This window comes from Carcharhinus amblyrhynchos, chromosome 7 (assembly GCF_965287045.1).
Source record: "Carcharhinus amblyrhynchos chromosome 7, sCarAmb.v2.hapA, whole genome shotgun sequence".
In the NCBI taxonomy this organism is placed as follows: Eukaryota; Metazoa; Chordata; class Chondrichthyes; order Carcharhiniformes; family Carcharhinidae; genus Carcharhinus; species Carcharhinus amblyrhynchos.
This window is the reverse complement of record NC_137330.1, coordinates 82,657,075-82,675,617: the sequence shown is the minus strand read 5'-3', so window position 1 is coordinate 82,675,617 and position 18,543 is coordinate 82,657,075. Positions and strand designations below refer to the sequence as shown.

General features: G+C 42.5%; 1 protein-coding gene across 1 annotated transcript in view; it reads right to left on the bottom strand.

The window, feature by feature from the left end:
- The window catches only part of me1 (malic enzyme 1, NADP(+)-dependent, cytosolic), a 468,354-nt gene that overhangs the window by 195,679 nt on the left and 254,132 nt on the right, over positions 1 to 18,543 (bottom strand). The window contains exon 6 of the mRNA XM_080192688.1: positions 6,252 to 6,355. Coding sequence (XP_080048814.1) covers positions 6,252 to 6,355 — 104 coding nt within the window. The remainder of the gene's footprint in view (positions 1 to 6,251; positions 6,356 to 18,543) is intronic.

The following is an 18,543-nucleotide window of genomic DNA, read 5'->3' as shown; positions in this document are numbered from 1 at the left end:
GACAGGCCAGAGGGACTCAGAATCGAGCCTGCAGTTTAACCAAACCATCTCTGTGGGTAGTATACTGGAATCTGGGGTATTCTGTTGTTTTGTGTGGGATGCGGGGAGGTGGCTTTATCATCTCCGAAGTTTTTGGGGGGGGGGGGGGGGGGGGGGGGTGGTGGTTGTGGCCTCCTCATAGCAGACGTCACGTACAAAAACTGCCCTCTCAGGTTGATTAACGTGTATGCCCCTGCCGTCAAAACCGAGCGGCTGGCAGTTCTTGCCACTGCTGCTCACCACCTCCAGGCCGGTCATTCTGGGTGGGGATTTCAATTGCATCATCGACAAGGCCCACCAATCCAGTAGGTCTGAATACAAACTGGACACTACGTCCAGAGCCCTGCTGGAGACGGTCAAAGATGCCAAACTGCTCAATGTCTTCAGCAACCCAGCAGACGGAGGGCAGCGCAGGTACACGTGGTCGCGGCCCGACGGGTCTGTCCGCTGCAGGATCAACTTTATGTTTGTGTCCCGCACGTTCACGGTCAGGCCCACCGACATCAAGCCGGTGTTCTTTTCTGACCACTGCCTCCTGCTGGCCGACTGTCAGCTGGAGGGAAACCAGAAAGTAGGCAGGGGGTCCTGGAAGCTGAATGTAGAACTGTTGACCAGAGAGAACCTTGAGGAACTCAGGAGGGTCTACCACAGTTGCAGTACCGTGAAACCCTTCTTTGAATCTCCATCACTCTGGTGGGAAACCATCAAAGACAACATCAAAAGGTTCTTCATTTGCAAAAGGTTGAGAAGGCCAGGGAGAGATGGGGCGGTGGGGGGCAGAAACGTCCCTACTCCGGAAAAGCATGCAGGAACTGCTCCAACTGCAGTTGACGGTGGTTGATGTCAGGGAGGATCTCCAGGAGGTGAAGAGCCAGCAAGCCTCGCTCTTTGCCTCAGAGGCTGCCAAGGCCATCTTCCGGTCCAGGGTCCGCTCCATGGAGCGGGACAAAAAGTGCTCACATTTCTTCTTCCAGAAGATACACAGAGAAACCTCTGATCAGCAGCCTGAAGAAAGAAGACGGCTCGGTAAGGTCATCGTAGTCTGACATTGAGGATCTGCAAATCCTTCTATGCCTAACTGTATGACCTGAAGCCAACAGACAGCACAGCCTCCCAGTCTTTCCTGTCGTCTATCACGCAGGTCTTAGACGACGGCGAGCGGGACAGCCTGGACAGACCGGTATCTCTGGACGCACTGACGATGGCTGTCGAGTCCTTTCAGAAGGGTAAAACGCCCGGAAGCGACGGCTTACTGGCTGAGTTTTACTTGGCATTGTGGGACTTGACAGGCCCGGACCTCCTGGAAGCGTACGAGTGTATGCTTCTGGAAGGCAGGATATCAGAATCCATGAGGAAAGTTGTAAATGCGCCTAGTTTGGGGGCGTTTAAGAGATCCGTGGATAGGCTTATGGATGGAAAGGGTTTGGTTTAGGTTAGAGGGTCATTGCTTTTTAACTGGTCGGCGCAACATCGTGGGCCAAAGGGCCTGTTCTGCGCTGTAATGTTCTACGGTCTAAAGGCATCATTACCCTCATCTACAAGCAGAAGGGGCAAAGGGAAGAAATTCAAAATTGGCAACCGATTTCACTATTGAACATGGATTATAAAATTCTGGACAAAGTCATCACCAACCAGGTCAAGTCTGCTCTGGGGTCAGTGATCCATCCTGATCAAACCTGTGCTGTACCCGGCAGGAAAACCTCTGACAGCCTCGCGCTACTCAGGATACGATCGCCAACGTGCAGGACAGGCAGGTGGATACATGCCTCATCAGCCGAGATCAGGAGAAAGCATTTGACAGAATATCGCACAGCTACATGATGGATGTGCTCTCCAAAATGGGCTTTGGGGAGGGAATCCGCAATTGGATCCGGCTGCTCTACAGACATCAGTAGCGCAGTTTCAGTCAATGAGTGGGAAACAGATAGCTTTCAAATCAAGTCTGGAGGGCTGCCCTCTCTCCACCGTCCTTTTTGTGTGTTGCATTGAACCCTTTGCCGAGGCTCTCAGATGTGACCCAGGCATCAAAGGGGTGAATATCCCAGACAGCGGAGGCACGCAGGTCAAAGCCTCCCTGTACACGGATGACGCGGCTGTCTTCTGCTCGGACCCCTTATCTGTTCGCAGGCTCCTCCAGGTCTGCAAGCAGTTCAAGCTGGCCTCGGGAGCCAAAGTCAACCAGGGTAAGAGCGAGGCCATGTTCTTTTGGAACTGGGCCAACAAATCCTTTGTCCCTTTCACCATCAGGGCGGATTACTTGAAGGTGCTGGGGATATGGTGTGGAGCGGCAGGGGCATGCGTCAAAAACTGGGATGAGCGCATCACGAAAGCCAGGCAGAAACTGGGCAACGGTCCCTCTCCATGACAGGAAAAAAAACCTGGTGATCCAGTGCGAGGTGCTGTCCGTGTGGATGTACATGGCGCAGGTGTGGCCTATCCCCAAATCCTGCGCTGGCCATCTTCAAGTTTATCTGGAAATCAAAGATGGATCACGTCTGGAGGGAAGCGATGCACAAATCTCCAGAGAACGGAGGGAAAAACATTCCCAACGCCGCCCTCATCCTGATGGCCACCTTTGTGCGTGGCTGCATCAAGCTGTGCGTTGATCCTCAGTACACTAACAGCAAGTGTCACTACTTTTTGAGGTTCTACCTGTCCCAAGTGTTGCAAAGGATGGGTCTGGCCACACTGCCGCAGAACGCTCCAAGTAGTTGGACCGTGCTGCAGCACCTGTCGTTCGTGGAGAAATTCTTCCGCAAACACACCTTTGACCACATGGCAATTAAGCAGTGGTCAGTGCGTAACATCCTTGGGGCCCTAAGAGAAAAGGAGACGGCGGATCCTGTCAGATGGTTCCCTGAGCAGACTGCTAGTGTCATCTGGCAGAACGCCTCATCACCAGAACTGACAAACAAGCACCAAGATCTGGCTTGGCTGGTGGTGAGAAGGGCACTCCCTGTCAAATCCTTCATGCACGCTCGAGGTCTCAACAGCACTGCACGCTACCCTCAAAGCTGCTGCAGGGCTGATGAGACGGTCACACACCTCCTTGTGGAATGTGCTTTTGCAAAGAAGGTCTGGAGTGAGATGCAGTGGTATTTGTTGAGATTCGTCCCGAGCAGCTCGGTGACACAGGACTCTGTGCTCTATGGGCTGTTTCCCAAGACAAATATCAACTGCTGCTGGAAGGTCATCAACTCGGTGAAGGACACACTTTGGTCCGCCCGAAACTTGCTGATCTTCCAGCTGAAAGAACTGTCCTCAACCGAGTGTTGCTGACTGGCACATTCCAAGGTCCAGGAAATACGTGCTGAGGGATGCGCTGAAGCTTGGGGCAGCCGCCGCAAAGACACAATGGGGAAAGGCCACACTATAAGGCCTTTTAATGGAGGCAGACCAAGGGCCCGGGAACTGCAAATTACCCTCGACCTGCGTAACTGTGCCAATCTGAGCAATAACAGCGCACAGTAATTTATTGAGGCACGTATATAGCTTTAGTATTGAAATGTAATAACTGTAATTTGTATAAAACTGTAAAAATGTTTTGATTCTGCATTGTTTGGAATTCAAAGCCATGTAGATTTGCAATAGTTTATTTGGGATTTTTATGAATAAAGTATATTTTTGAAAAAAATTCTGTTGTTTTATGTGGGTAATTGAAGGATGAATAGTGTTATTATTAATAAACTTGTGGAACCTTTACTTGTGTTTGTCCTTTGTCCATCTTACAAATAAGGGCAACGGGGTAAAACCCTGGAGTAAGCAAACTGGTCAAAAGTATCTGAGAATTAACAGATACAACAGAAGCCTTTACGGTTTACTTTTATATTACTTGTAATTTTACTGTCATACTCCCATTTTTCCCCTCAATTTTTTTGTCTTCTTCTGCAGAGTACTGAACTTCTCCCGATCCTGCAGCATGCTACTTTTACTAGCAACTTTATACGATTCCTCTTTGGATCTAATACTATCTTTAATTTCTGTTGTAAGCCATGTTTAGGCCAGTTGCTGGGTTTCTTGCACTAGAGAGGAATGTAAAGCTGTTGCAATGCATACATTTCCTTAAATATTAGCCATTGCCTATCCACCATCATGCCTTTTAATGACGTTCCCTAATCTATCTTAGCCAAATCACCTTCAGACTTTCCTCTGTTTAGATTTAGGAGCTTAGTTCAGATCAGACTTCTTCACTTTCCAACCGAATAAAGAATTTTACTGCGTTATGATCACTGTTCCCTAAAGGACCCTGCACAACCTTTGGCACCAATGCACATATCAAAATTAAGATAGCATGTTTCCTAGTTGGTTCCCCAACATCTCGCTTTTAAAAATCTCTCTCACTCCAGGAATTTTTCTGCCACAGTATTGTTACTAATTCCATTCACCCAATCTATAGAAATAGAAACATAGAAGATAAAAGGAGGAGGCCATTTAGCACTTCAAGCCTGCTCTGCCATTCATCATGATCGTGGCTGATCATCCAACTCAATAGCCTAACACTGCCTTCTCCCCATAACATTTGATCCCATATTTGGATTAAAGTCACCCATGATTACTGCAGCATCTTTGTTACATGCACCTCGAATTTCCTGTTCAATGCCATCTTCTACCTTACCATTATTGGAATAGGAATTAAGGTTGATCTAATGATAAATTTTTCTTGACTCAATATTATCAAGATTCAACTTCACATAAGTGGGACAGAGTCTACAAAATGCATCACAAAAGTACTAAATTAAATGCCAAAAATGTTTAGGGCAGGAAAGGGGAAATTTCTAAATCACTATTATTCCCATTTGTGCTTTTGTGTAACGTTATAAAAGTGGAAACTTAAAGAAACCTGTAGTTTAGATTATGACAAGTCTATTGCCATTTCATTCTAACAAACCAACCTTAATTTTGTATGTTTGTTTATGTTCATAACTTCTTGAGCTACGAAAATTTTTGCATTGGATCAGATTTATCTGGTTTCCCCAGGGTGGTCTTTATGAGAAAATTATTCAATGAAAACAAAGGGTTCAGTGGGCGTGCACTTTCCAATAAGCATTCATGGCATCCTCCTCAGGGATGGTTCAAGTGAATTCGTGCTGCTGTGCTTGTAGACTAAAACATCAGTTCCAAATATCAGACGTCAACTACACCACTGCTACACGTTAAAACAAATTACATTAAAAAGTCCCCTTTCACATAGGGAAACATCCCAAGACATTTCATAGATCTAAAGAGATGAAAGCAGGATGATTAAAAGCTTACTCGAAGAGATTGGTCCACTCCAATAAATTTAGACAAGCTGAATATCTGGCATGTTGATTGGAAATTTTAGACAAATTTCTCAATCCTAATCATCTCATATAATGTCTACCTCTTTTTGTGACTAAATAATATTCAATTACAAACGAATAGTTCAAGATGATATTTTCAGGGAATTCTGTGTTAATTCCAGTACATTATTTACCATTAAAAGCTGAGGATCAGCCAATAATTCTTGGGACAAATGTTGATTTCAAATCAAAAGGGCACACAGCACTTATGGAAGCTGACATCAAGTCACTTAAAATGAGAAAACTGTGTTGGAATATGCTTGAATTTTAGTAATAGGCCAACTGCAAACAATACAAAAGACAACAAAATCTTATCTTAAACTCTCAGTCTTCGAATTAAACATGTCTGCCCATTTTTCAGAGATTTCACATGTACTCCAACAAGTGAAATGCAAAAATTGATTGTCACTGCAAGGTTAAGAGATTTTAAATATGGTCCATTTGGATTGGGGAACCAGGAAACGAATGCATATTTTGCAATACAGTTTTGAAATATCACATTCACCAGATTAAACCCTTTCACCCACTTTGTACTGAGATTCAGTTACTATGAACAGGAACCTGTGGGTGAAACCACTAAGAAAAGACTGATGACTAAGTTTTCCTACACAAAAAGCAGACTAGAATGGAATTTGATCATGTCAAAGAATGCCACAGAGGACTGCTAAAGTTACAAGAGGAGTAAAAAACAAGTCTCTCACATTTTCACCCAATAGGCTCCAGAAATGTCTGGAAAATTTCAGAGTAAATCACAAAGTAACCTGTGATAAATGTATTGCTAAATGGAAATAAAAATTTGTGAAAGACGAAGGGAACAAACTTACAATTGGTCAGTAATCTCCCATATACAAAGAGGAGGGAAATGCAAGTTTATATACAAAAGGTCTGTACCTTTCAGTCACAGCCTGCATAAACTCATCCAAAAGGTCATCATATGCTTGACCTCTCACTCTCGTGTGTCTTAATCCAATGTACAAAGGATCTTTCAGCAACTCCTGTCAAAAAAAAAGAGTTTTGGTTTCATATCAAAACTTCAATAATAAGGCTTCATGGATTAACATACAAATCTTAAAATTCTTGCAAACTTGTCTTGCACAACTACAATGCAGTAAAATCGCAACATATACAAGTTTGGTTTAGACTAAAGAAATTAGAACAGAAGGCAAAATGACAAAACTATATAGAACAAGCAGCTTGATTTTTGTTGTAAATTCATAGTTATCACAGTACATAAGAACATAAGAAATAAGAGCAGGAGTAGGCCATCTAGCCCTTCGAGCCTGCCCCGCCATTCAATAAGATCATGGCTGATCTGTCGTGGCTCAGTTCCACATTCCCGCCCTCTCCCCATAACCCTTAATCCCCTTGCCTAACAAAAACCCATCAACCCGCGTCTTAAAAATATTTAGCGAGGTAGCCTCCACCACTTCAACGGGCAGAGAATTCCAGAGATTCACCACCCTTTGAGTGAAGAAGTTCCTCCTCAACTCCGTTCTAAACAACCCCCCTTTATCTTGAGGCTGTGCCCCCTAGTCCTACTGTCCTTTCTGAGCGGGAAGAGTCTCTCCACCTCTATCCTATCCATCCCATTCATCATCTTATACGTCTCAATGAGATCTCCCCTCATTCTTCTAAACTCCAACGAGTACAAGCCTAGTTTATTCAGCCTCTCCTCATAGCTCAACCCCCTCAACTCCAGCATCAGCCTAGTAAACCTCCTCTGCACTCCCTCCAAGGCCAAAATATCCTTGCTTAAGTACGGTGCCCAAAACTGCACACAGTACTCCAGCTGCGGCCTCACCAATGCCCTATACAGCCGCAGCAAGACCTCCCTACTTTTATATTCAATCTCCCTCGCTATGAAGGCCAGCATCCCATTCGCCTTCCTGACCACCTGCTGCACCTGCAAGCTGGGTTTTTGCGACTCATGCACAAGGACCCCGAGGTCCCTCTGCACCGTCGCCTGCTGCAGTTTTTCGCCATGTAAGTCAATAATCCTTCCTACCATTATTCCTACCAAAGTGGACAACCTCGCACTTCCCAACATTAAATTCCATTTGCCAGTTCCTGGCCCATTCGCCCAGCCTATCTAGATCCTTCTGTAGACTCGCCACAACCTCCGCACAATTTGCCGTTCCACCAATCTTAGTGTCATCAGCAAATTTCGACACCCTACACTCGGTTCCCTCCTCCAGATCATCTATATAAATGGTAAATAGCTGAGGCCTCAGCACCGACCCCTGGGGCACTCCACTAGTCACCAACCGCCAATCTGAATAGCACCCATTGACCCCCACTCTCTGCCTCCTATTTGACAACCAATCCTCTATCCACGCTAACACCCTACCCCCAACTCCATGTCCCCTGACCTTCTGCAATAACCTCTTGTGAGGTACCTTGTCAAACGCCTTCTGAAAATCAAGACAGACCACATCCACCGGCTCTCCTTTATCCACTGCCCTAGACACATCCTCATAGAGCTCCAGTAAATTTGTCAGACACGACTTCCCTTTAACGAAACCGTGCTGCGTCTGCTCTATCAAGCAATTCCCCTCAAGATGCCTCGCTATTTCCTCCTTGATGACAGATTCTAACATTTTACCTACAACAGACGTTAAACTAACCAGCCTACAATTCCCTGCCTTTTGCCTGGCACCCTTCTTAAACAATGGCGTAACATTAGCCGTTTTCCAATCTTCTGGCACTTCCCCGGAATCCAGCGACGTCTGGAAAATAACCACCAAGGCATCCACTATCACCTCAGTAAATTCAGTGGCAGCACTCCTGTTTTAATCGAAAGGTTCTGGATGACAAATTCTATACCTGGATTGTGGACACAAGCTAAGTGACGCATGAGTGTTGTACTAGAGAAGCAAAGTGCCATCTTTCTGCTGAGATGTTATGCAGAATCTCCATTACATGTATAACTGGGGCTGGATTTTCAATCTGGAAAATTTCTGGGTCCTGAGTATAAAATGAAGTTTTAGTATGCAAAACCCCCATCCAGGCTGGAATTCAGCACTGTCTGTAGGCAAGAACTGGTGATGGAATGCAAAGTCCAATGGTGTCAGCCATAAATGAGTTTGCTTTGCAAGTTGGAGCAGGCTTGCTTGGTTTCATTGGTCAGAACATTGAATACAGGGGTTGGGACGTCTTGTTGAAGTTGTATAATACATTGGTAAGGTCATTCTTGGACTATTATCTATAGTTCTGGTCACCCTATAATAGAATAAGTGCAGAAAAGATTGACTAGGATGCTACTGGGGCTTGATGGTTTGAGTTATAAGGAGAGGCTGGATAGACTGGGATCGTTTTTCCTCTGGAGAATAGGAGGCCGAGGGGTGATCTTATAGAGGTCTATAAAATAATGAGGGGCATAGATCAACTAGATAGTCAATATCTTTTCCCAAGGTAGTGGAGTCTAAAACTAGAGGGCAAAGATTTAAAGTGAGAGGGGAGATACACACAAGTGTCCAGACGGGCAGTTTTTTCACAGAGGATGGTGAATGTCTGAACAAACTGCCATAGGTAGTAGTAGAGGTGGGTACAATTTTGTCATTTAAAAAGCATTTAGACAGTTACCTGGGTAAGTTGGGTATAGAAGTATATGGGCCAAATGCATGCAATTGGGACTAGCTTCGGGGTTTTCAAAAAAAAAAGGACGGCATGGACAAGTTGGGCTGAAAGGCCTGCTTCCATGCTGTAAACCTCTGTGACTCTAACTACCTCTCGACCTTTTTCTGGCTTTACTTCATAAGACACTTGACCAGCTTAGTTGTGATAAGGTACCACCATTTCAGCACCTCAGTTTGAATAACTCTTTTTAACTCAGCAGCAACATCACATCATGGCACACAGGATGTGTTCGTGCACTCATTTAGTACTGCATCCCTTTATTTATAGTGCTTCTCTTTCTTCTGCCAACAAAAGTTAGGTGTCTGCTCATTCCACCAGCTTGCTTTTGTCCTCTCGAAATGTATCACCATCCTCTTTACCAATCCATCTGCAGCTTGCCTCTCATCACACCAGTATGTACGGTTAAGACTACTGTGTAGGATGGTACAGTAGCAGGAATGGAACCAATAGGTCACCATTAAAAACCACTTCCTCATCACCTGGCTTCAACCCGTCACACTTTGGGCACTTCCCCAATGTTTCTGTACTGGCCTAGGTCGTTATCCAGCAAATCAGCACAAGTGGGCCTTGCAGGGAACCCAGACCATAGCTGTGGTGTGCCCCAATGACTCACATCACTGAAGATTTCAGCCTGACAAAATTCAGTAGAGGGTTCAGTGAGTTCCATTTAGCCACCACAGAAGATATTATTTCACTTGATGACTTGTACATTCAAATCTAGGTGCAGAGAAAGCACTGATACTACCACTACCCTTTGGAGGAAACCCACTGCCAACCTTCCTCTAGTCTGAAAAATAAAACAATCATTCATGTTTTCTGTCACTCATGCTTTCATGTGCATGCTGCGCTGTCCCTCTATGGGCTTCAAGTTTGCTGGTAAACCTATTATGTGCACTATTTCAAACGCCTTTTGGAAGTCAACACACACATCATCAACTGAATTACCCTCAAGCAAGTTGGTTCTGAAAGACAACACTTCTGACAATACAGCACTCCACTATTTCACAGAAATGACAGTTTAAATTATGAATTCAGATTTATGCTAGTACATGGGAACTGTCCATTGATGTCCAGAGATCAACTTTCTATCATTGAACCAAGATAACCAGGGGACCTACGGCAATTCAGCAACTTAATTACAGTATTGAGGGTTTCTGTTTGATCAATTAGCAACATCTCAATCCCAGAAATCGTGAATGTGAAGTTAAGCACAGTGCATCAATTGAAAACTAATCTACAACTGTGATCTGGTACCTTTATCCTGTGCAAAGCTACTCACGCTAAATGTGCTGTGGAAGCCATTTACGTAGAAACATCAGAAAATGGGGAAGTATGCTCAGAAAATGTATGGCGGCCCTATTTGTCTACCAAATAATCTGGGAAAATGCAAACCACTGCGCTAAACATAAATCAGACTCCTGAGGTGGCTTGAGAACAGTATGCCCATAATTAATAATTTCTGATTTTCATTTCTGCAATATGGGAGAATTTTCCTGACCATCTTCAAAGAACTATAGAAATAATGTAAACCCTTATTGGTCCTCATGCTCACAATAAGAAAAAATGCATCATTTCTCATTAAAACTTGCGCCTGAAGGCTAAATGTTAAGGTGTCTCAATCCAGTAGAAGACAGAAGCCAAGTTAAGCCTGTCAGAAGGAAAGATGGTCCATCCCACCAAGAGTCCATTTCAATCCAAGAAGCAGAATCACTGGGAGAATGATGTTCTCGGGTAATATTTTCAAAGGTTTATGAAAATATACCATCCAGCAATAATGTGTATAATCTTAACCCAGCCTATTAAACACTGATTTGATTAGAATTAGCGAGCCTGGACTCAATCATCCTGTGCTGCCTCACCAGGGGAGGTTCTCTCCAGCAAGGATCACGTACAATCACTTAGGGCACTAGACAAGATGGCCTCACTGGTAGAAATGGAGGCCATTGGGGCTCCCCCAGGAGGTTGGGGGAAAGGGGAAGGTGCCCCTTGGGCAGGGCAATCAGGGAGTGGGGTGGGAGGCCAGTGCACACACTGCAGTTGCAATCATTGGGGGGGCCAGGGTGGGGGTGGGGGCACTGCCGCCACTCTGTATATCTTTCAGTGGGGCTGGGGACAGGGACAAGAGAGGATGGCAATCAATCAGTCTGGCTGGGGAGGGGTGGGGTGTCAGATTTAAGCCTCAGAAGCCACCTATATGCAGCAGAGGCTGTGTGACAGGTCTCTGCTGTTCTCAAAACCTGTACATGAGCAACAGTGATCTCTGCTGCTATCAGCCAGCTTTCTGGCGATTTTAGCCCCAATCCCTCCCCTTCCAGGTGAGAAACGGATTTCAGGATAATTTTCATGCATAAAGTGCATAAGATTCAACATTTGAACTCACCAAAAAAAAAAGGACCGAAAACTTTCCCATTTTCACGCTTCGTTTTGGACTAGGACTTTTTTTTCCCCACAATATCACTCCCTTAGTCTCAGTGCAGAAACAGCAAATCTGTTTGTCCTGATGCTTATGCTGAAACATTGATCCACCCTTTAACATATGCATCTACAGTACATTTTCAGAATTTGTATTTTTTTTATTGATCTGATGTTTTAGAAATGATTGTGCTTTCCACAAGCCGTATCATGGATTACACTGAGACTGATCTACAAAAGGTCTGAAGGCAGCCAATCTGTTTGGTCTACTACCCAGGGATGGCATGTGGCAAATGAAAATCCAAATGAGAGAGAAAATCTTCTATCTCCAAATGTTTTCTCAGACAACAAAAAACCTTGAAGAGTAGGACATCATAAATTCCCCTACAATACTGCACTTCAATAGTTCTTTCATTGACTGCAAAGTGATCTGGCATGTCCTGAGAATGTAAAAAGGTGATAAATAAATGCAGGAAGTTTCTTCCAAACATAAAACATATGCAACTCCATTCCACAAAATCACTAGTTATTGTGATGCAGAACACAAATGAATTTATGGTTTGTGTCGTGTACACCCACACCTGCTTCACGGACATCGGTTTTCTCAAAGTTGCTGCCAAAACATAGAACTGATGTTGGAACACTTAATTAAAGGGAGGAAGAAAATAACTTAGGGCTTCAAGCACAAATGAATAATTCTGTACATATTAATGTTTTACCAAACAAGTTAAATTAAAATTTGTTTAGGCAATATAGAATACACCCTTTTTTAAAAGCCCTAAAAGCTTTCCTTATAACTGAATCATGGTCATGGTATCGACAAAATTTCTTTAAAAAGCAATCTTTGTCCCCACAAATTCTATGTCCCACCCACAAAACATTCTTGCATCAAAACCCTGTTTCTCACTTGTGCCAAATTTAGCAAAATGATCTACTGCCTCTATTTATGCACTTGGTTTCTTAAGTTAGAATTTTCCAGACATTTAAGCTAAATCTGTACTTATTTCTTCTCATCCTTTCTACAATTTGAAATAAGTTGCACATTTTGATACCAAGAAAACAATTAGAGTTTTTCTTTACTGCTTTTCCTGCCTTTCTCTTCATTCATTACTTTTCACTAACCTTCTTCCAGCAACAATGCTGAAGTTTGAAAATTCTGTCATCTCGACAGCATAAAGTTGTTGACTTAGTTATAGCTTTCTTTCATGCATCTTATACAGCTCGTGCGCATTTTTCTTAGTTGAATTGTTTAAAGTACAGCAATTAGCATACCTTTCCAGTGACTCACTGTTTTGGATGGAGGAAATTAAACAAGTCTCCATAATAAGTTTAAGCAGCCAACAGGCAGCTTTTGTTCTGTTATGGAAAACATAAAATAATAAAATGGCATACATTAGTCAGAATGAAGCAGCCCATTAAGCCTAACATACACTATAAAACAGTCTGTGTGTGTAGGCATGAACTCGAATTATGATACACTCTGGAACACATTCGACTATCAACATTCTAGATATGAAGTGAAACCATAGTTATATTATTCCATGAACCATCAAAACAAAATGTTAAAGGCAGCACAATTCCCACTTTAAATGCTAAAAGAGGACTCATCAAATGAGCATGTGTCCAATTCTCTGAACTACATGATGCTTTATTGTTCAATTCAAAAGCACAATTTCTTTGTCTTTTTGACCACTCAGTGGATGGAACGAACGTAACTGTCTTACTCAGTGGTAACACTCTTACCTCAGAGTTGGAAGGCTGTGGCTTTAAGTCCTTCCTGACATGCAAGCATAAAATCTAATCTGATTATTTTGTTGCAGTAATGAGGGAAGTTCCACAATGGAGATAGCAATCAGAGATGCTACATAAAAGTGCTTCACATGTTTTTCTTGGCGTTGTACACAAAATTAGCCTGCAATCAGAAGCACTGCAGAAAGATGGCCAAAACAGGCACCCCTGAAGCTACTCAATTTCATATGGCAGATAAGTCTTCAAATTAGAAATAACTAGACTCTGCCTCTAATGCTGTGATAACATTGAACTGCTGCACTTTTAAAAACCCATGACCTCTGCACCTAGAAATACAAGGCAGCAGTCGCATAGGAACATTACTACCTGCAAATTTCTCTCCAAGTCACAGAACATCCTGACTTCAAATTATTTCCTTTGTTCCCTGTTGCTGAGTCAAACATCTCCGCGAGTCAAAATCCCCCGCTAACCATAGAGTGTATATCTAAACCACATGGACTAATAGTGTGTGACGCTAATATTCCTTTAAGAAATTATTTTGAAATCATGCCCATTGCAGTTTGTAAGCAGGTTTTTTTAATTATTGTCAAGCTGTTTGCTAGAAGTCCTTTTATTGCTGCTTCAATGGTTTAAATGGGGTTTTATTTTTACTCAGGGCCTCAGGTACTTTCTGGGATTTTTTATAACTCTGCATTCTTAGGGGAAAGAATGATCGACAGGTCAGGTGACAAGAGTTATTGTATTTTCAGTTTTGAGCATCTGTTTCATTTTAGGTGGTGTTTGGATATCAGACTGAAAAGCAGAATTTCTCTTTCTCTCCCTGGTGTTGTAAATTCTGCTGGCTAGCTGCAAACAAGGCTCCTTGCCTTCCTGCAATGACTGCTGTAAGTGGTTTGCTAGTTAGTACCCAGAGTCACTCTCTCTCTCCCCCCTTGTATTTTGGGGAACTGTTCTGACTTCAAGCTTGTCTGTGCCTGTATCAAGAGAGCTGCAGCATCCAACCAAGGCACCAAGTTCCAGCATCATGCAAATATTCATATTTCCTGTGTTAAACCTGTGGCAAGACTATTGTTCAGGTAGGTTTGCTTGGTTGAAACATTTTATATATTTGTCAGGAGTTATACAATATCATTGTTTTTTTTTGTCTCATTTGTGACTGGTAAAAAGTTATTACTATATGTTAACTGTATTTTAAAATAATCTTTATTTGATAAAAGCTCCCTGGTGGGTCTTTTGAATCATACTTGAAGTGAAACATCTCATGTTTGCCCTCGCCAAATTTAAATCACAAAACCTATGATCCAGACAGACTTTCTGACCTAATTATAACAAGTCATTCAGGAATGGAACTCAACACCACCTTCTTAATGTCAATTAGGGATGGGCAATAAATGCTTTAAGAAGTCTCACAACACCAAGTTAAGTTCAACAGGTTTATTTGGTAGCAAAAGCCACTAGCTTTTGGAGTGTTGCTCTTTCGTCAGGTAAATGCACGTTCTGGTCACAAACAGGACATATAAAGACACAAACTCAATATACAAAATAATGGTTGAAATGCGGGTCTTTTATAGGTAATCAAGTCTTAAAAAGATATAGACAGTCTGAGTGGAGAGAGCGTTAAGCACAGATTAAAGAGATGTGTATGATCTCCAGACAGGACAGTGAGGTTTTGCAAGCCCAGGCAATTCATGGCTAGTGGCTTTTGCTACCAAATAAACTTGTTGGACTTTAACCTAGTGTTGTGAGACTTCTTACTATGTTTACCCCAGTCCACCGGCATCTCCACATCAATAAATGTTTGCCACATGCACATCCCAAGATGGAGTTAAAACAATACTCCTTAAAACCTCTCTCTTTGACAAAACCTCTAAATCTGCCACTAGACCCCCATTATTTGGCTCTATCAAATTTTGTTCAGTAATACTTCTTCAAAGTACCTTGGTATGTTTCATAGTTAGAACAATAGAAAATTACAGCTCAGAAACCAGTCTTTTGGCCCTTCTTGTCTGTGCCGAGCCATTTTTTGCCTAGACCCACTGGCACGCACTTGGACCATATCCCTCCACACCTCTCTCATCCATGAGCCCGTCCAAGTGTTAAAAGTGACCCCACATTTACCACTTTATCTGGCAGCTCATTCCACACTCCCACCACTCTCTAAGTGAAGAAGTCTCCCCCTAATATTCCCTTTAAACTTTTTTCCTTTCACCCTTAACCCATGCCCTCTGGTTTTTTTCTCCTCAGTGGAAAAAGCCTGCTTGCATTCACTCTATCTATACCCATCAAAATCTTGTACACCTCTAAAATCTCCCCTCATTCTTCTGCGCTCCAGGGAATAAAGTCCTAACCTAACTAATCTGTCTGTAACTCAGCTTCTCAAGTCCCGGCAACATCCTTGTGAACCTTCTCCGCACTCTTTCAACCTTATTTACATCCTTCCTGTAACTAGGTGACCAAAACTGTACATAATACTCTAAATTCAGCCTCACCAATGCCTTATACAACCTTACCAGAACACTCCATCTTTTATACTTGATACTCCAATTAATAAAGGCCAATGTACCAAAAGCAGTCTTTATGACCCTATCCACCTGTAACACCACTTTTAGGGAATTCTGTACCTGTATTCCCAGATCCCTCTGTTTAACTGCATTCTTCAGAGTCTTACCATTTACCCTGTATGTTCTACTTTGGTTTGTCCTTCCAAAGTGCAATACCTCACACTTGTTCTACGTTGAAGGTGCTATATAATACACTTTTGTGATATAAGCAAAATATTATGTAGGTTAATAGAAACTAGAAGCAGGAATAGGCGATTCGACCCCTCAAGCCCACTCTGTCATTCATTTTGATCATGGCTGATCATCAAATTTAACATCCCGAACCCCTTTTCCTCCCAAATCTCTTGATCCCTTTAGCCCTAAGAGCTATATCTAATTTCTTCTTGAAATCAGACAACACTTTGGTCTCAACTACATTCTGTGGCAGTGAATTCCATACATTCACCACCTTCTGGGTGAAGAATTTTCTCCTCACCTCTATCCTCAAAGATTTACCCCTTATCCTCAAATTATGACCCCTGTTCTGGACTCCCTCACCTTTGGAAACGTTCTTTCTGAATCTACCATCTAAACTTGTTAGAATTTTATATGTTTTGAGATCCCCTCTCATTCTTCTGAACTCCAATGAATATAATCCTAACTGACTTAGTCTTTCCTTATATGACAGACCTGTCATCCCAGGAATCAGCCTGGTAAACCTTCGCTGTATTCCCTCACTAGCAAGGATATCCTTCCTTAGATAAGGACACTAAAACTGCACACAATACTCCAGACATGGCCTCACCAACACCCTATACAATTGCAGCAACACATCCCTATGCCTATATGCAAATCCTCTCGCTATGAAGGCCAACATACCAATTGCTTCTTTACTGCCTGTTGTACTGCCAAGGTCTCATTCAGTATACACCTTTCTTAATTTGCACCCATTCAAGTAATAATCCGTCTTCCTATTATTGCTACCAAAAAGTGGATAACCTCACATTTATCCACATTATACTGCATTGGCCATGCAGATGCCCACACACAGTCTATCCAAATCACGCTAAAACATCTTTGCATCTGCCTCACAGCTCACCCTCCCATCCAACTTTGTATCATCTGCAAATTTGGAGATAATACGTTCAGTTCTCTTTTCCAAATCATTAGTATACAATGTGAACAGTTTGGGGTCTTAGCACAGATCCCTGCGGAACCCCACTAGTCACTGAGAGCCAATCAGAAAAGAATCAATTTATGCCAATGTTTTGCTTCCTCTCTGCTAACCAGCTTTTTTTCCATCTCAAGACATTACCTGCAACCCCATGTGCTTTAACTTTACATAGTAGTCTATTACGAGAGACTTGTCGAAAACCTTCTGAAAGTCTTAATAAACCACACCCACTCGTTCTCCTCAGTCAATTCCACTAGTTGCGTGGTGTTGTTGTGGTGTAAACCCAACATTATATAAACCTTTTGGGGCTCCAGTTTGATCAAAATTATCCCCAAGGGATAAGGGAATCCACATGGCCTCATGTTCCTAATTTTGTATGTGTTCTCCACATTTCTGAAGAGTTCGCTACTTTAATTGCAAAGTTAACACAAAAAAAATGGCTGTTGGAGAAAGTTGTGGGCCACATAATGGCCTTTGAGATGCTTGGCGCAATAGCTTGATTACTAACCGAAGTAACAGCAAAGTGCCTTTGGCAAGTAGTAAGCTAGACTTGTCAATCGTGTATCAGATTTTACACAGTTTATGCTGTGGACAGCATCTTGCCAGGGCTCATGAAATTCATCACACGGCCATTTTTGAATGTGTTAATAATTTGTGGTCTGTGCATCGAGGAATTAAATTGTTTAAACCTGATAAAAATTTCCAACATGGAAAAAAAACGCTCCATATGTTCTATGGAAATGAAAGGATAAAAGCAAATGAGAAAAAAACCCAATAACGCGAGGGTTTTAAAGAATTCACATTTTACTTAAAACTGTTGCACTTTTACTACAAAAATTTAAAACAAAATTAAAATGAACCACAAGAGCACATGGCATTAGAAATCTGCAACTGTGACAAATCAACAGTATAAGATGCTGCAAGTCAAAATGCCATTTGCTTTGTTTCATTTGATTGACATATTCCATATTCAGGAATAATATATAAAAGCAAAATATTGCAGATCGTGCAACTTTGAAACAAAAGCAAAGTTTGGAAATACTCAGCATGTCTGGCAGCATATTGGGAGAGAGGAACAAAGCCAACATTTCAGATTGATGAAGTGTTGCTGGAACTGCAAAATATTACAGATGTTGAAGGATTCCAAGCAACAACCGAGGCAGTGAAAGGGACATGAAGGGAGCGGTAGGAAATCAGTGGAAGATGTAGGAGTTTAAATGACAAGCAGATGATGGTTCAAGGCAAGAATGTAAATTGGGATAAGAAAAGGGGGGGGAAAAGAAAAGGAGTCAGAAGAGTAGATGGGAAAAAACAGAACGATTACCAACAGCTGCCGATTTAAAAATTAACTGGGGTCAGACATTACAATCTGAAATTCTCAAGTCTTCAGTTTGGAAGGCTGTAAAGTGTATATTAAAAGATTAGGTGCTGGTCCTCAAGCTCACAGTGAACCTCATTGGCCAAGGGCAGAAAAGGTCTGAATAAGAAAATGACTGGCAACCAGAAGCTTAAGGTGCTGCTTGCTTACTGAACAGGAGGTGGTATACAATGTGGTCCCCAATCTGAGTTTGGTCTCCTCAATATACAGCAGGCAGCATTGTGAACAGCAAATACAAAATTGAAAGATTAATAAAAATTGCTGTTACAACTTGAGGCAGTGTTTGGATTCACG